This window comes from Leptopilina boulardi, unplaced genomic scaffold (assembly GCF_019393585.1).
Source record: "Leptopilina boulardi isolate dan_hultmark-lab unplaced genomic scaffold, ZJU_Lbou_2.1 LbouV2_372, whole genome shotgun sequence".
In the NCBI taxonomy this organism is placed as follows: Eukaryota; Metazoa; Arthropoda; class Insecta; order Hymenoptera; family Figitidae; genus Leptopilina; species Leptopilina boulardi.
In genome coordinates this window covers 125,055-141,393 of record NW_026137943.1, presented here as the reverse complement: position 1 = coordinate 141,393, position 16,339 = coordinate 125,055, and the positions used below count along the sequence as shown (strand labels likewise).

Below are 16,339 nucleotides of genomic sequence, written 5' to 3'. Positions count from 1 at the left end.
GAGATAATATTGGTGATGTATGCTAACAGGCTTTTGTAACCGTAAGGTTTTTTTTTTCTCTACATCGTCCCCTTCCGCATTTACGTCCGTTCTTAAATGATTTACCGCAAAATGGTTTGGCTTTCGCGCGGGGCGTCTCTCGCGTTGAAAAAAAAATACGCCCGCGGAGAGTTTTAATCCCCTAAAGGATCGCGAGCGAAAAGTGTTTTCACGCGTCTCTCGATTTAGTGACTCTCGCTTTGCACACACACACACTACGCGAATTTACGCAGCATTTTCCTATATATATACATTTAAACCATTGTCATGCTAAATAGAAGGGGAAAATTCAGAGATGCCTAGTCAGATTTTGGGAAAAATAATGCTTTCCTGCCTGTGTGAGCCTGGGAATTAAAAAATATACATTGTTTTAAAAATCTAATCCCAAAAAAACCCTCGAGTAATAATTTTCAAGCAAATCTAATGAGTTTTTAATTTTTTCATCCGCTATTTTGAATTTTTGAAATTTGACATCAGATTCGTAATGAGCGACCCCAAAAACCCCCGAGTAACAAATTTCAAGCAAATACAATGAGTTTTCAATTTTTAATCTGCCATATTGGATCCGCCATTTTGAATTTTTGAAATTTGACTTCAGATTCGTAATCAGTGACCCCAAAAACCTCCGAGTAACAAATTTCAACCAAATCCAATGAGTTTTCAATTTTTAATCCGCCATATTGGATCCGACATTTTGAATTTTTGAAATCGGACTTCAAATTTGTAAGTAGCAAAAAAATTATTATTAAAGCACCATTAAAAGCATTTTAAAAATTCATAATAACTAGTTAATAAATAAAATACAGCAAATACATTGTAAAATATCAAAATGAAATATTTAAGCGCACTCAAATAAATAATGAACAAAAAATAAGGATTTAACTTTATTACAAATAAATTATTTTCAGCATGAAAGCACACTTGTAGAGACAATTTTTTGGGAGAATTAAAAATTCTGAACAATTCGGCTTTTGTTACGCCAATATATATATAAAAAAAACTGTAATGTGACAAAAGTGGGCATGTTTTTAAGCGGTATTTAATAACTGTATTTGACAGTGAAGCAGAAACGCGATTTCAAAGTAAAATTCACGATAAGCTCGTATTTTAAAAGGTAATGACGTGCGGGGTAAAACTGGCTGAAATTGGAATAACAGAGATGGCCCCTCTATATGTATATATATATATGCATAAAACTGATGACGCGACTGTCAACGTTCGCATCGTCATTCATTATAATCCTATTCAAATTTCTATATAAACTTTGATAGCATCCTGCTAATTAAAAAATTGCAACGCGTTTTTTTTTGTTTTGAGTCATTTTTATCAAAAGATGTGAGAAAATTTTTTTTTCTATTTTTTTTAAACTAGGTCAACAGGTAAATGTATCGAAACAAATCTTAATAAAAAAAAAAAAAAAGCACTGCGACTAAAGAATATGGAGGTAAAATTATAAAATTTAAAAAAATTTATTTACTTTTGTCAATATATGTACATTTTTTTTCCCCAAAGCTATATTTTAATATTGTGTGTGTGTATTATTAGAATTGAACGCGATATGTATTTTATAGATATATATTTCCTTGCATTGTATTGACTTCGTGGAAAAAGGTAATGGATAAAACAATGTGTGATAAAGATAGACACAACCCCCATGTGGGTTTGTAATTTCAAACCTACGTTTTCTGGGAAAGTCATTTCCGCAACGAAATTGATGTTTATCTCACGTTCTTGATTATAAAAACTATAAAAATAAAAATAATAGAATCTTGTTTATCTATTATTTTATTATATTTTCTCTATTGGGAAAAATATTTTTCATTTTGCCATATATACGAAACAAGAGGAAAGAAATTTTTTTTATTTTTTTTTAACAAAACTATTTTAATTGTTAGTTTTTATATTTACATATTCAGAAATTTCATTAAAAAAAACTTAATTCTATATCAAAATTTTGATTTCAAAATGTATTTTTTCTTCTTTTTTATTATCATTAGACGGAAACAATTCAATTGCTTCCCTTCAATTGTATAATTAAATAAATATATATATCGAATTATTACTTTATATGTATTCAGTAAATATTGAATCGAGGCAATTAATTAGTCACTCGTATTCTTTTATGTATAAAATCTTTTATATATCTTTTATAAATGTATAAAAAATTCAAGGCAAATTTCATTTATATTTTAAATTGAGAAAAAAATGAAAAACAACTTGTAAAAAATTTTTCAATATATAACAAAAAGAATTTTTTCTTTAAAAGTAAAAAGAAAAAAAAATTTTTTTCTTAATATACAATTCTACAAGTTCTCAAGTGATTTGTGTACTATTTTCTCTGTTTAGAAAGTGCATTGCCTCAGTGATTAATGATAAATTGAACAAAGAACCCTATGGAATTGTATTTTTTTTTTCATATAATATAATTGTCTTCGTTTAATAAACTTTTATGAGTTTTAAATTAAAATTTTTTTTTGAACCTTTTTTTTTGAAAATTCACAATTTTTTTTTTTGACATAATCGAAAAAAATATAAAAAATTATTTATTCTAAAATGAAAAATTGTTATAAAGAAATTTAAATTTTTTTACAGGCAAAAAGCGTGAAATGATAGCGTTTATTCAGCAATTATTTTTGAGATTAAAAACTCAACATGCTGAATTATTACTCTCTCAATTTATATATTATATATTTTAAGTAGCATTATATCGGTGAAGGGATTAAAATTGTAGATAATCATCGGATTCTCACGTTTAATGAAAATATATAGGAAAATTATACGTTGCTTTTAACATATCGAATAATTACATCTAATCTCAATTTTGAAAATGAATATGTATAGGCCACTTATCATTTTATTAAAACGGATTTTCAAAAGAAAATTTAAGGCCCAATGGTCCCTCTTTTTTTTATGAAGGAGAAAAAAAATTTTTTTTATAAAGAATAGGAAATTAATATTTTATTTGAATGGGATGTAACTCATTTTAAGTCAGAACAATTGGAGGATATATGTAATTTAGAAAAAAAGGTGTTATTTTGAGAGCTGCTATTAAAAATGAATTTTGAATCTTACGTCAGTAACTTTTAGTTATTTATGTTAATTTAATTTTTAATTATTTTTTCTATAAACTAATTTTAATTAATTAATAATAATAATAATAACTAATTTTTAAACTTTTTCCACAGTTTAATAATATTTTCCCTACGTGTATAAAATTTATTTTTTATATTTTTAAAAATTAAACTAAAAGTTTACTAATTTTATTTTTACCGTAATTTTCTATTTTCCAACAGTTTATTTTAAAATTTGTTTTCTTTTTTTTTTTGAATTCATTTTAAGCGGAGATAATTTAAACAATCAAGCAATTTGTAACTAATTGGATCCGTGAAAATTAACGATAATTGTTTATCGAAATTTACAATTTGTACTTTATATGGCTATTGAAGCAATAAATGAAGCAAATTTTAGGGAATATTTTAAAAAAAAAGGAATTTAATTATTTTTAGAAGGTAAAAAAAATTTTTTGTGCCTGAAAAAAAAATTAAAGTAAAAAAGTAAGGTTTTTTTTTATAGCACACCTTTATGATGCCTAAGATGTGAACGTCCACAGCAAGGTTGCTCGAAATAAGCATGTCCTGGCTTATTTGCCATCACAGGCCCAAGTATTTGGGCCAAAGCAGCTGTGAGAACAGCTGCCTTAACCAACATCATTATGGCATCAGACAATCTCTGTTTCTGCATTTCTCTTTGCCTTTTAAACTTTGGCAAAATATTTTCTAGTCAATTTATTTTTTTTTAATCACAAAAATTTTAAATACAATTTTTTTTTTGTGGAGAAAAATTTTGTTTTTTAAACATTAAAACTCCGGAAATTAATTTCTTTTTTTTGTAGAAAATTTAAAGTTTAGTGTGAATGAGAAGAGAGAAACGGCGTGGGTCGGTGAGTGGTTCTTAAGGTGGCCTTGAGTCTCTGACCGCGGCGTGGTTTGTTGCCCTCTGCAACTAGCGCGTACTGAAACGGACATTCACCGACAAGATGGTTAAAGTGCGTTTTGCCTGCTACCTTCTTACAAGGTTCAAAAACTCTCTTGAAACACGACCGCGTGTACACAGGTCTCTCTCTCTCTCTCTCTTCCTCCTTCCCTCGTCGTCCTTTTATTCCTCCTTGCTCCGCGGGACAAAGGAATTCCTTCTCCACGTATCCAAAAGGACACACAAGCCAAGTAATATTATAATAACAAATACAAAAAATTTAAATCCTATTTACACTTATTTATTTAAAAAAAAACAAATTGGTTTTTCTTTGCACTTCACTTCCTTTAGGCACTGTGTTTTAGAAATCCAAAAAAAAAAAATATCCCAACTTCCTGTTTTATGAAAAACTGAAAAAACTCTTGTAAACTAAACAAACAGTAGACACAGTGTTCAAATTGGTCACATCTGTTTTTTATTAGAGTGAGCGTAAAACGTTAATTATTAGGAAAAAAGAAAAAATAAAAAAAAGAACTTTTTTGTTTATATCACTGAAATGTAAAAAAAAAATCGCTGTTTATTTCTCATTCCGTGATTTTGGGATGAGAAAAGTAAAATAGAAGACACGCGGCGTTATTGATAAGCGTCGTCTAAAATGTGCAACAAAAAAAATAGCCGAAAGCCCCGCGTCAGAGGCCGCGGCACTACTGTTGCCCTCGTTGCTTGTGACTTGCCGCGTTCACTTGCAGTCGGTATGAATCGGTGGAACTCGTGACAACTCGGTAAAACCGACCGTTCTCCATGGCTCTCCTCTACTTATATATACAGTACATATAGATATATAGAATACGCGGGCATTTGGTCCAATCCGGAATCTGAGTTCTACGCCGCTGCATGACTAAAGTTACCACCCTCGATGTCGTTCTTTTTTTTTTTTTTTTTATTTTCTAAACTTAAAACTCTGCCGGAGGGCGCGAAAGAATTTTTACAAGCTTACATGATGATATCGGAAGTATCGCAGGTGTTCAAAACCTTTATTCAAATGGAAACACTCATTCTAATATTATATAACATACTTTACACTTTTTACATTACGTTACATCTATTGAAAATGAATATTTTATGTGGAAAATGGAATAATTTGTTATTTTTTTATAAATTTTATTTTTGATTTTAAAATCTAATGTTAGATTCGTACTCAGCGACCCCAAAAACCCCCGAGTAACAAGTTTTGTACAAATTCGTACGATTTTTGCAAATACCCCTCCATTTTGTGTCCGCCATTTTGAATTTTGCAAAACTAATGTCAAATTCGTACTCAGCGACCTAAAAAACCCCCGAGTAACAAATTTTGTAGAAATTCGTACGATTTTTGCAAATACCCCTCCATTTTGTGTCCGGCATTTTGAATTTTGCAAAACTAATGTCAAATTCGTAATCACTGACGTAAAAAACCCCCGAGTAAAAAGTTTTGTACAAATTTGTACGATTTTTGCAAATTCACCTCCATTTTGTGTCCGCCATTTTGAATTTTGAAAAACTAATGTCAAATTCGTACTCAGCGACCCCAAAAACCCCCGAGTAACAAGTTTTGTACAAATTTGTATGATTTTTAAAACTTTGCCGCTATTTTGTTACCGCCATTTTGAATTTTGCAAAACTAATGTCAAATTCGTATTCAGCAACCTAAAAAACCCCAGAGTAACAAATTTTGTACAAATTCGTACGATTTTTGCAAATACCCCTCCATTTTGTGTCCGCCATTTTGAATTTTGCAAAAATAATGCTAAATTCGTAATCAGTGACCTAAAAAACCTCCCAGTAACAAGTTTTGTACAAATTTGTTTGATTTTTAAAAATTAATCGCTATTTTGTGTCCGCCATTTTGAATTTTGCAAAACTAATGTCAAATTCGTACTCACCGACCCCAAAAACCCTCGAGTAACAAGTTTTGTACAAATTTGTATGATTTTTAAAATTTCGCCGCTATTTTGTGACCGCCATTTTGAATTTTGCAAAACTAATGTCAAATTCGTATTAAGCAACCTAAAAAACCCTCTAGTAACAAGTTTTGTACAAATTCGTATAATTTTTGGAAATTCACCTCCATTTTGTGTCCGACATTTTAAATTTTGAAAATCTGTTAACAGATTCGTATTTACTGATCCAAAAAAATCCATCAGTTATATAAGTTTCAAGTAAATTCGCATTTATACCAATAATTTCTCTTGAAAATTATACAAGGTGTAAAAAAATTAATTACTCCAAAAAAGAAATAAATGTCTTTTGTTTAAAAAAAGAAACAAAATATTGATTGCTGTTCCTCATTAATATTTTCCTTAGTTACCATGAATTGTTAAATAATTCATTTGTCAACTGTTCTATAAATACATATATATATATATATATATATATGTATACATAATTACAATAGTATTGAAATCAATAATATCAAATATATCAGTCTGTCTTTCAATACCATTTTGAAACTAATTTAATAATTGAGAAAATTTTATTACAATTCTTCTTATTATAGAGGGACAAAAAAAATTTATCAATACAATAATTATTGTAAAAGAAAGAAAGAAATAAAAAGAAGTGTATACCTTTAAACCTAAGTACTCTTCTACTTTTCTTATCAGTACAATGGAAAAAAAAGAAGAAAATGAAGAATGTTTAAAAGAACATAACATTTTTCCATTCTTTTATATCCATTAAAGAGGTATTTCTTTTTTTTCTTCTTCTTTTTATTTTTGAATTTCTAACTTTTATTTTAAAAAGTTTACTCTCAAAGTCTGTATTCTTTTTCAAAGAAAATTTTTGCACAAAACTTGGAAGAATTAAAATGGGAAAGAACCACATAGAAACGTTACACAATGCAACTTTCCACATTAGTTTTATTTTTCAAACAAGATCATTTCACATTAAAAGGTTGTTGATCGCAATTTAAGTTTTTCGGGTCCCACCCACCCTTCACCCTCCTTACTCTCTTTCTCTTTCTGAATTCGAGAGATATCTAATCTGGTCGGCTTTTGATTACATTTTAAAAGACTAGAAAGCACGATTCGAGAAAAGTTTCCAGACTTAAATTTCAAGTTTCTGAAAATTAAACCGCAAACGAGCGTGCTGAAATGATCATTTATCACAAAAAACCTTAATTTTTATTTATGTCTCAAATCATTTCTATTAAAAAAAATCATTTGTTTTAGTTTTAACTGTTCTGTTAATAGAGAAAAAAAATTTATCTTCCTGCTACATTATATATAAGAAATCCATATCATTTTAAAGGCGATAGAAATTCCTTCCGCCTCATCGATATTAATTGTCAGAAGCCATATAGAAACTTAAGTGAAACCTTATATTAAGCAGATCATCAAAATCACTTCTTTTATGGAGTTAAACACTCTGGGAAAGTGGGCTTTGCATCAAAGCCGGTTTCTAATATGTATAGCACCTCGTTACTTCCTGGAAAACAGATGTATAAGACACAGGGGTTGTATATGAAGAAGTCGATATGCTAATGCGAAAACCCTTCAAGTTAACTGAACACGACAAAGAAAGTCATACAAGGTGTATCCAAGAATCCTGCAAACAAAGTACCCTTTAATGTGGAAGACAATTTTATACGGACATTATAACACTTGAAATAATCTCACAAGAACCTCTTACTTTGTTGTCCTTAACGAACAGAAAATCTCAGAAATTTTAGAACAAAGTCAAAAATAATTTTTTACTGCTATAAGAAATTTTTAACTCTAAACCTTTAAATAGTTATTACTTCAATTTTAATTTTATTCACTTAAACATATTGCCCCCCCTGAAAAAAGCAATTTTCATTCATTTCCCATTAGATAGACTTATATATACGACAATTTGAATTTATATCCATTTGGAAAGGTACCGGACAAAAGTTCACGTCTTTGGAAATTCTTCGTGTCACAAAGCGTGCATTCCAAACTGAAGTACCTTCGTCTGAAAGCACTTCTCCAAGACGAGTACATATAAACATGCCACAATACGTTTTAGAAACTTGAATCTTCGAGTTTGCGTGACAGACATGCACGCGATATATATGTATACTATAAGGCTTTGGAAAATAAGCCAAGAATAAACGTCCGTTCGCCAACTTATTCTATATGTGTATATATATAAAAACCTCCAATAATAATAATCGTCAAAGAAATCCTCAATCTTTATATATTGCAAAAGTCATATTCTATCTCAAAGACTCTTCTTGTTCGCGTAGAGTAGACATTATTCAGGACCCATTTTGAATCTTTCAATACTCGTTTCTGATTGTTTTCGTTTTCTTAAAAACTAAAAACTAAAACAGTCAAACAAATGGAACAATATAAATATTTACTAAATTTCACTACTCTAGGTCAAAAAGGTTTGATTCTATTTTTTATATTTTAAATAAATTACGTAGCTTAAGGGTAGTAGTTCCTATGGATTTATCTCGTGTTAAAAAATTAAGCCCAGTATTCAACCTAATAATTTTTTACATTACATTACCGATCTTGAGTTGATAAACTTTGTCCAGTAACTGTACAATACCAAATGATTTAAATAGCTTTAGATAGCTGTTGTCATAGATTCCTTATCTCGTGTTGAAAAATTTAGCCCAGTATTCAACCTAATAATCTTTTATTGATTACCGATCTCCAGTTGAAAAAGTTAGTCCATTTCATTTCTCTAGATCAAAATATATAATTCTATTTGTTATATTTAAAATCATTTAAAAAAGTTTGTTATATTTAAATTAGAAATTTCCTCATTTTTTTTTCACTTGACCAAACTCTGAGTATGGTAATTATGATAGTAAAGTTTTGCCATTATCCGTATAAAAGATATTAAGTCGAACATATAATGTAGAGAGCCTTCATTTAACTTGTGGTTAGATATTTTCCCTAAGGTGCTAGGAGATATCGCAGCTTCAAGAGGGTTTAGGGAGATTTTAAATTTTGTTATATAAATGCATTATAGCTCCTTTTAGTTCCCCTCTCGTGTTGTCGTCGTCGTCGTCGTCGTGCAAGCCAATGGAAATATGTTCATAAAATTTTGTTTCCCAGCTATACTGCTTTTCCGACAAGAGCGTTAACGAATTTAATTACATTTAAATATAATTATATACCTCACTGTGAAATTTTCAAAAGTTGTTTTGTCGGCATTATTCTCTTTTGTAGTATCCATGACTTTAATGGATGCACATAAAAAAAAAGACAATGATTTTGAATAATTCTAATATTCTTTTTTATAGGTGATTTATCCATTAGAATCATTTGAGATTTTTAAAGTAAATTTATCATTTTATGAAGGTTTCGGTTGTCCTTTACTTCCCCAAGGTTTCAAGTGATTTAAGGAAGTTTATAGAAGCTCGAGTGTCTTCGGCATGTTTGAATGAGTTTCAAAACTTTTCATGGAGCTTCAGCATGTTTCGCAAGTTTTCCAATGACTTTCAGTAGTTTTAAAAGGCTTCGGTTGACTTCGCGAGTTTCTAAATGGCTGTGGCGCCAACAAAATACAAAACAAAAAAGTGTAGTTTTTGTTGCATGTTGAGAAATGTTTGCTTTAATACTTTGCAGAGTAAAAAACTTTTGCATCAACTCTTTTTGATTTTAGGCATTTATTTTTGTCTCAAGAATTTAATTGATTCAGTTGATCTTTCTTTTTGGTATTTTCTTGATGAGACAAAACGACAATACTCTCGTCCTCGGGAACTTATTGTCAGGTAAGCGAGACACCGTCGTCTTTTCGTCTTTTTTTCAATCTTATCACTGGTGGAACCTTTGATGTCTTCATCCTTCCTTTACAGATATAAACTGAAGAGGAGCATTGTTGCTGTGTTTTTTTTTGTTATTTGCAGAAAATCCGCTTACGTTCGATGTTGCATTTCACAAAGAGCAACTGGATTAAGGTGTCAAAGAAGACATTAAATTTACGAAGAATAAAACCTCTTGGCCTAAACTGAAAGCACACAAATTATAAATCACATTTTGTACGTGACTTTAAACGTTCCACGTCTGTTTCCTGGAAACATCAACTACAAGATTTTATCTGACACAAAAACAAAAGGTGGAATCGATTTTCAGAAAACTTGTACGCCTAACAAACCGTATACTTTTATCCACACGTGAGATCGCGTGTGCTTTAAAATACCATACCTCTTGGAGAATAGAATATCTAACTTCATCATCGATAAGGATCCAGAGATTTCACGCCTGATAAAAATTTGTGAAATCATTTGCGTTTCTTTTTTGTTGTCAAACAAGTCGATAATGGGAGATCAATTAGAAGATTTATTTTTTTCTAGTACCTTAAATTTGAGATATTTATAATTATAATCCGTAGAATTCTTGTTGGCTTTCTTGGAAAAGACATGTTTGTCATGAAGTAAAGAAAGGGTGAGAGTTGGTGGAAGGAAGATTGCTGAGGAGAATGGGGGTTTGTAATCATCAAAGTGACCTGCACCCCGCTTAGCGGCACTCGCCTCGATCGGAGCCAATCCAAGCATCGTCGAGTGATACCAAGCAGGCTGAGGGTGTCACGCTGGATTTAATTAATGCAATTTAGTATCCATCCATCATCTCTCGCGTTTTTGCCTTAACGAGGGCTGCCTGCCTACTCCAACACTTTGATGACGAGAAAGCTCTCGATTATACTGACACCTGGCCTGGTCTAGCTTGGCCCAACTCTCCCTTTATGATCATCCAACCGTACTCTACTTTGTCATGAAGAATTTGTTGAATATTGGTATAATGAATTTTTCACTCCCTCACCTGAGGGATATCTTTTAAAGGAGATCACGTATGTCACTAAGTACTTTTCAAGTTCAGGGCTTACAATAAAACTATTATTTACTTCTACTTTCTAACTGATTTCAATATAAAAATGATATCTATGATTCAGGTTTTAACAATCAAAAGATTTTCAAAATTAGAAATACTTTGAAAATAAAAATCACTGTTTTAAAGTGGGACATTTTTTCGAAAAAAAAGATTAAAAATAATTGAGTACTGAATGTGTCACAGATGGTTTGCAATATGGCAAAGGGATCTCTTCTTTGGCGGGAACTATAACAATTGCAGGGCAGGTACCTGTTAAACGAAGATCACTGTGAACGAAGTGGCCATTGGGATTACAGGAGTGTGCTTGACTCGTTCTCTGGAAAATAGCAGTACGTAGTCATTTCTCCTACAACGCGGTACTTCTCCACATAAACATATATATCTATACACCTAGAACACTTTTACGTGGCTATAGCAATAACGACATACGTTGCTCTACCTGTATGTGGATTCCAACATTCTTTTATGGTCGCGACACCCATACTCACACATTTTACCACCGTAAACGGATCCACATTGTGGCTTTATCGAGGCTTTAACAATTTCCACATCTTCCGCTATCATTAAGTAAAACTGAAGCGTGGAATATTAACTGTTTTTGTAACGTTTAAAGCGATTTTCCATTCAAAACATGAAATACTACATACCCATTCACCTAACTTTTATCATCATAAAAGAATTAACTTATGAAACTTGATTTCAGCAATTTTTATGTAATCAAATTTTTTTTATCAATACAAAAAACGGATAATTATCGAGAGATATCGATGTGAAAATAGAGTGAAAGAGGAGAATTTGTGAAACAATTCTAATATCAATATTTGATGATGATGTGCAAAATGTATGAGCTTTAAATTTGGAACTGAGGTCAATAGTTCAGGGGACAGTGGGAAGAACATTAGTAGAGACGCTTGTCGATTAATGCAATTTAATTGGTGGGCGAGGCCTTGTAATTATATAGCTGATTGTCGATGCGCTTCAAAACCATTATCCGCATTACGAATGATTACAGTGACGTTCGTTGAGCGACCGCGTACCATCGACGATTCGCCATCCAATTCGCGTTTATTATACATTCCGTTTTAGGGGATTCGGCTAGTAGTGCATTTTTCACGAACGGTTGGCTGAAGTAATTAGCCGTACCTCGGCCACCATGCCATCCAAAAGCTACTGGAATAAACGGTCAGTTCGTAAAGTTCGATCCGGGGTTTTTGCTGGTTACGTAACATCGCTCTATTGGAAACGAATGTTCTTCCTCTGGTTTCGCTAATCTCATTTTGCCTACTCAATTCCTTTACATTTGTCAATTCGAGTGAAAATTTTATTTTTTTTTAACTTGGAAAAAATTGTTTTAATTCTATTATTTGCAATTTTCATATCACTTAATTCACAAAGTGACTTTTGGCGACTCTTTGAGTCCGCTAGTTCGATCAATTATGTGGATATTATAACGGATTATTTAATTTAGAAGTTTTAATTCTAATTTAAAATATCTATTTTTGGATTCTCGCTATCGAGTTGAAAAATTTAGCTCAGTATTCAACCGAATAACATTTTACATTACATTACCGATCTTGAGTTGAAAAACTTTGTCCAGTAACTGTACAATACCAAATGATTTAAGTAGCTTTAGGTTGAAAAATTTAGCCCAGTTTTCAACCTAATAATCTTTTATGGATTACCGATCTTATGTAATAAAACTATTTTGTAGGTGCTAAAATTGCGTCGCAATGACGGAAAAAAATATATATTTTCACAATCTGTACTATTTCCGTATAGCAATGCAATGAACTTTTGTAATTTTTTGGCAATTTATCAACGATGGGGTCAGGTCAGAGGAACTGCATTCTATAGGCTCTTGGGTACGTGACACGACACATCGGTCATTGGCATAATGAAGAAACTTGGCTAAAGGAAACTTGACAAAATAATTTAGCTTCAACTTTTTTTGCCACTGGTTTTATGAAAAGAGTGCGGCAAAGAAGAAACTAAGGTGGGCCACTAGAGGCAAAAGAAGACGCGGGACAGGGAAATTTGTGGAAAGTTGAGCAGCTGAAAATAAAGAGAAAGAGAGAAGAAAGTTTAAAATTTGTTGAAGGAGTGCCAGTGTGGAACAAAGAACCGTAAAGTGACGGACCAAGTCACGTTTGTCTTGCGATTTCTTGCGGGCTACCCACTACCACCAGATTTACTGGTTCTTCTTGACAACCGTTTGTTCTTTTCTTTCTTTTCAAACTATAACTACTTCAGCCAGAGAAAAGTTTGGTTATTTAATTTCTCCCCTTTTCTGACTTTAACCGTCCTCTATTCAAGATACTGTTTGATCAAGTTGATTAAAATAAATGATTTTCTTCCGAGATTAAATATATTTGCAATAAAATGATTTGTTTTTTTTTATTTATTGACATTGATTTTATTATTCTGGAAGAGAAAAAATAAATCAAGTTATTAGGAGGAACAAATTTTACAATTAAATTTCATGTTTGTACGGTTGTGTCAATTTTTCATGTGGAATTAAAATAAATATGTATCGAATATGAACATTTCTATTTCGACAGTTGAGAGGTCGATTAAGAGGGTGTGTAAGCTTGGCAGTTCATTTAAATCCGTTGACAAGGACCTTTCCTGCAGGTATATGTATGTGTGTACAAGAGATGGAAGTATGCATAAGAGACGGCATATAATTCAGTTTTACTCTGAAACGACTCATTTATATGCGTTCGTTTGATTGAATCTCTCCCTCTCGTGTGTGTCTGTCTCTTTCTGCAGTTTCCCCTACTCTAAAACTCGACGTGGCCTCTTCCTTTGCGCGGGCCACCACCCTATTCAGTTCAACCCCAACGCGGTTAGCTGTTTCAATTTCCACTCGTTGCACAAAACTGAAAGGAGAGTCCCTGCCGTGTCGTCCCGTGTGACCTCTCTTTTTTTTCTAATTTTATCTATCCCTCCCTCTCGTTTTGATCCCCTTTTTTCTTTCCAATAAATGTGTTTTCCATCCAGATATCTGTCATTTACATACTTTGATGATGATGATGATCTTTGAATTCTCGTTCGCGCTGCGTCACGATTGGAAGAATCATGAAAAGAGAGATCACAACTTACTCAAAAGAACGTCACTTATTATGTCATCAGGACATATAATGCCTAATCGATAATGATATATCTCTTTAGAGACATGGAGTGATAATGCACTTTTTTGAGATCCAAATAAAAAAAAACTATTAATTGCTTATTCAATTTAAATTTAAATTCTAGATGAAAGGGATTTAAATTTTAGTTGGTCACTATATTTAGAAGATATTTTCTAATTGACCCTTGGGTTGCAAATTAATTTTAAATTTAAAATGGTCACGGTCGACTCGTCGCTTGATCCATTTGGAGTGTAATAAATATTTCCAAATTTAAATCTCGTCTGTCTGGCTTATTAAAAGTAGATTGATTATTCAAAAGCGTCTACACTGCGAATTTTTTTTTTAATTATAAACAAACATGAGAATTGGAAAAGACTATTTTGTTGTTAATAATAAAAAAGAAGTCGAATTATAATAAAAAAAAAAGTCAAACAAGAAAATGAAATGGTCGACGTAAAGTTTCTATCGGAGTCAACGGGATTACGAATAGCAACAGCACTATCAAGATTCCGTTACTTAGCGATATGAAGCTACATTCACTTTAAACAATTTTTATTTTCGTTTTAAAATTTTAAAAAGAAATTACTTTTTTTTTAAGATTTAAGCGATCGCGGATTTAAGAATTTCGAACTTTTTTTAATTAATTAAGATACAGCAATCGAATATTTTGACAAAAATTAGGATATTTCTAGAATATTCTAATTTAAAATATCCAATTTTTGGATTCCCGATATCGGGTTGAAAAAGATAGCCCAGTTTTCAACCTAATAACTTTTTATGGATTACCGATCTCGAGTTGAAAAAGTTAGTCCAGTACAATAGAAAATGATAAAATATAAGTTATGTTTAAAATAATTATGTAGCTTTAGATAGCTGTTCTTATGGATTCCTTATTTCGTGTTGAAAAATTTAGCCCAGTATTCAACCTAATAATTTTTTTTGTAGGAATTAAATTTACCTTTTTTTTGGTAAACATTAGGCCTATTAGGGGAAAAAGGAAAAAAAAACGTGTAAAAGAGAGCTGTAATAAGCCAATGTGAACGCTCTATTCATAAACGGAAGCTCGGAGATTTACAGACCAGTGTATAAGGGCGGTGAAGGGTGGGCCAGTATATAGAACCTTATGAGAAGGTGGATATTTTTCGCTTCTGATAAGTCACGCCGCGGTCGTTGGAGGATACATGCCCACGTATAATACCTTGTAAACTTTTCTCATGATATAGTCCTGGGGCTATATAAGGCCGGTAGTGATGGCGCTTAAACATCGGATGCAACATAACCGCACGTCGTAACGATAAAGCACCCCCGTCCCCCCCACCCTTTTCTCCTGTTAGTATAGTATCTATGCGCGCCTGTTTCTTTCAGTAGGAAGTACATTTTTATCATCTACGTAAAATGTACATGTCTAAGAATTTTTCTACTTTCGTGTATTCCCATCATACAAATCAAATCGAATTGAGTGCCGGCACGTGAAAATGGGACTAGAAAAAAAATGGAGGATGGGAAAAATAGTGAGATGTCAGAAATAAAGAGCAAAAAAAAAACAACAGAAATGTTGAATAGAGCAGCAGCAGAGGTTAGAATGAAGATTTCAACAAATGTCGAGATTTTGGTTTTCTTAGATGATGAATGGAAAAGGCTAAGGGAAAACTTTGTAAAAGGATGAAAATAGATTGAGAGAGAGATAGAATGAAAGAAAGAAAAACGAAAGCGTCATTGTAAGGAAACGTTCTCCAAGACGAATACAATTTTTCATGGACCGCGTAAGCCGGAAACCTTCCGGAAACCGGAAGTTGGCTGCTGGAAACTGGAAGACACATACAAAGCGTTTATTGCTCCATGCGGCAAAACTACGAGACTGCAGTACTTTAACTTACTTTCTTTGGGTTTTAAATACCGTGACTTTAGATTTAACTTGAGCCTGATTCTTTTAAAAAAAAAGTTATGCATAATATATATAGTATACACATAAAGTGAGGAACTGTAGGAATAAAAGTTTAATATTTCGAGCATAAACTATGTGGAAGTGAAGAGTGAAAAAAAGAACCACAATTGGCGCACTCTGTCGGGAACATCAGCAAACTACATTGTATTTAATTATTTTTTCTACAGATATCATTTGAAAAATGTGAAATCTGGTTCATTAACTCAATAAGTAAATAGAAAGAAAAGGTCTTTGATATCAAGATAGAAAGAAAGATCAATTGTAGAAAGAAGTTGAGCGTTGAGTGGCACGTTAATGTGATTTCAATCGTCGTGCTATAAAATTAAATAAAAGAAGTTAAGGAGCGATCGGTCAGTGAACAGGAAACGTACTACTCCTTGTGTTGTTGGAAAAAAGTACATCGA

At 31.8% G+C, this 16,339-nt stretch overlaps 1 protein-coding gene across 3 annotated transcripts in view; it reads right to left on the bottom strand.

The window, feature by feature from the left end:
* Positions 1-16,339, bottom strand: part of LOC127287630 (semaphorin-2A) — a 207,419-nt gene that overhangs the window by 99,854 nt on the left and 91,226 nt on the right. For 2 of the 3 annotated variants that reach the window (XR_007843900.1, XM_051314659.1), the window contains exon 1: positions 3,618-4,734. The exons of the other annotated variant lie outside the window; for it this stretch is intronic. Coding sequence is in view for 1 of the 2 variants with exons in the window: in XM_051314659.1 (XP_051170616.1) it covers positions 3,618-3,780 (163 nt within the window). In the remaining variant the exon portion in view is untranslated. Of the gene's footprint in view, positions 1-3,617; positions 4,735-16,339 lie in introns of those variants that run through there. 3 annotated transcript variants of the gene reach the window in all.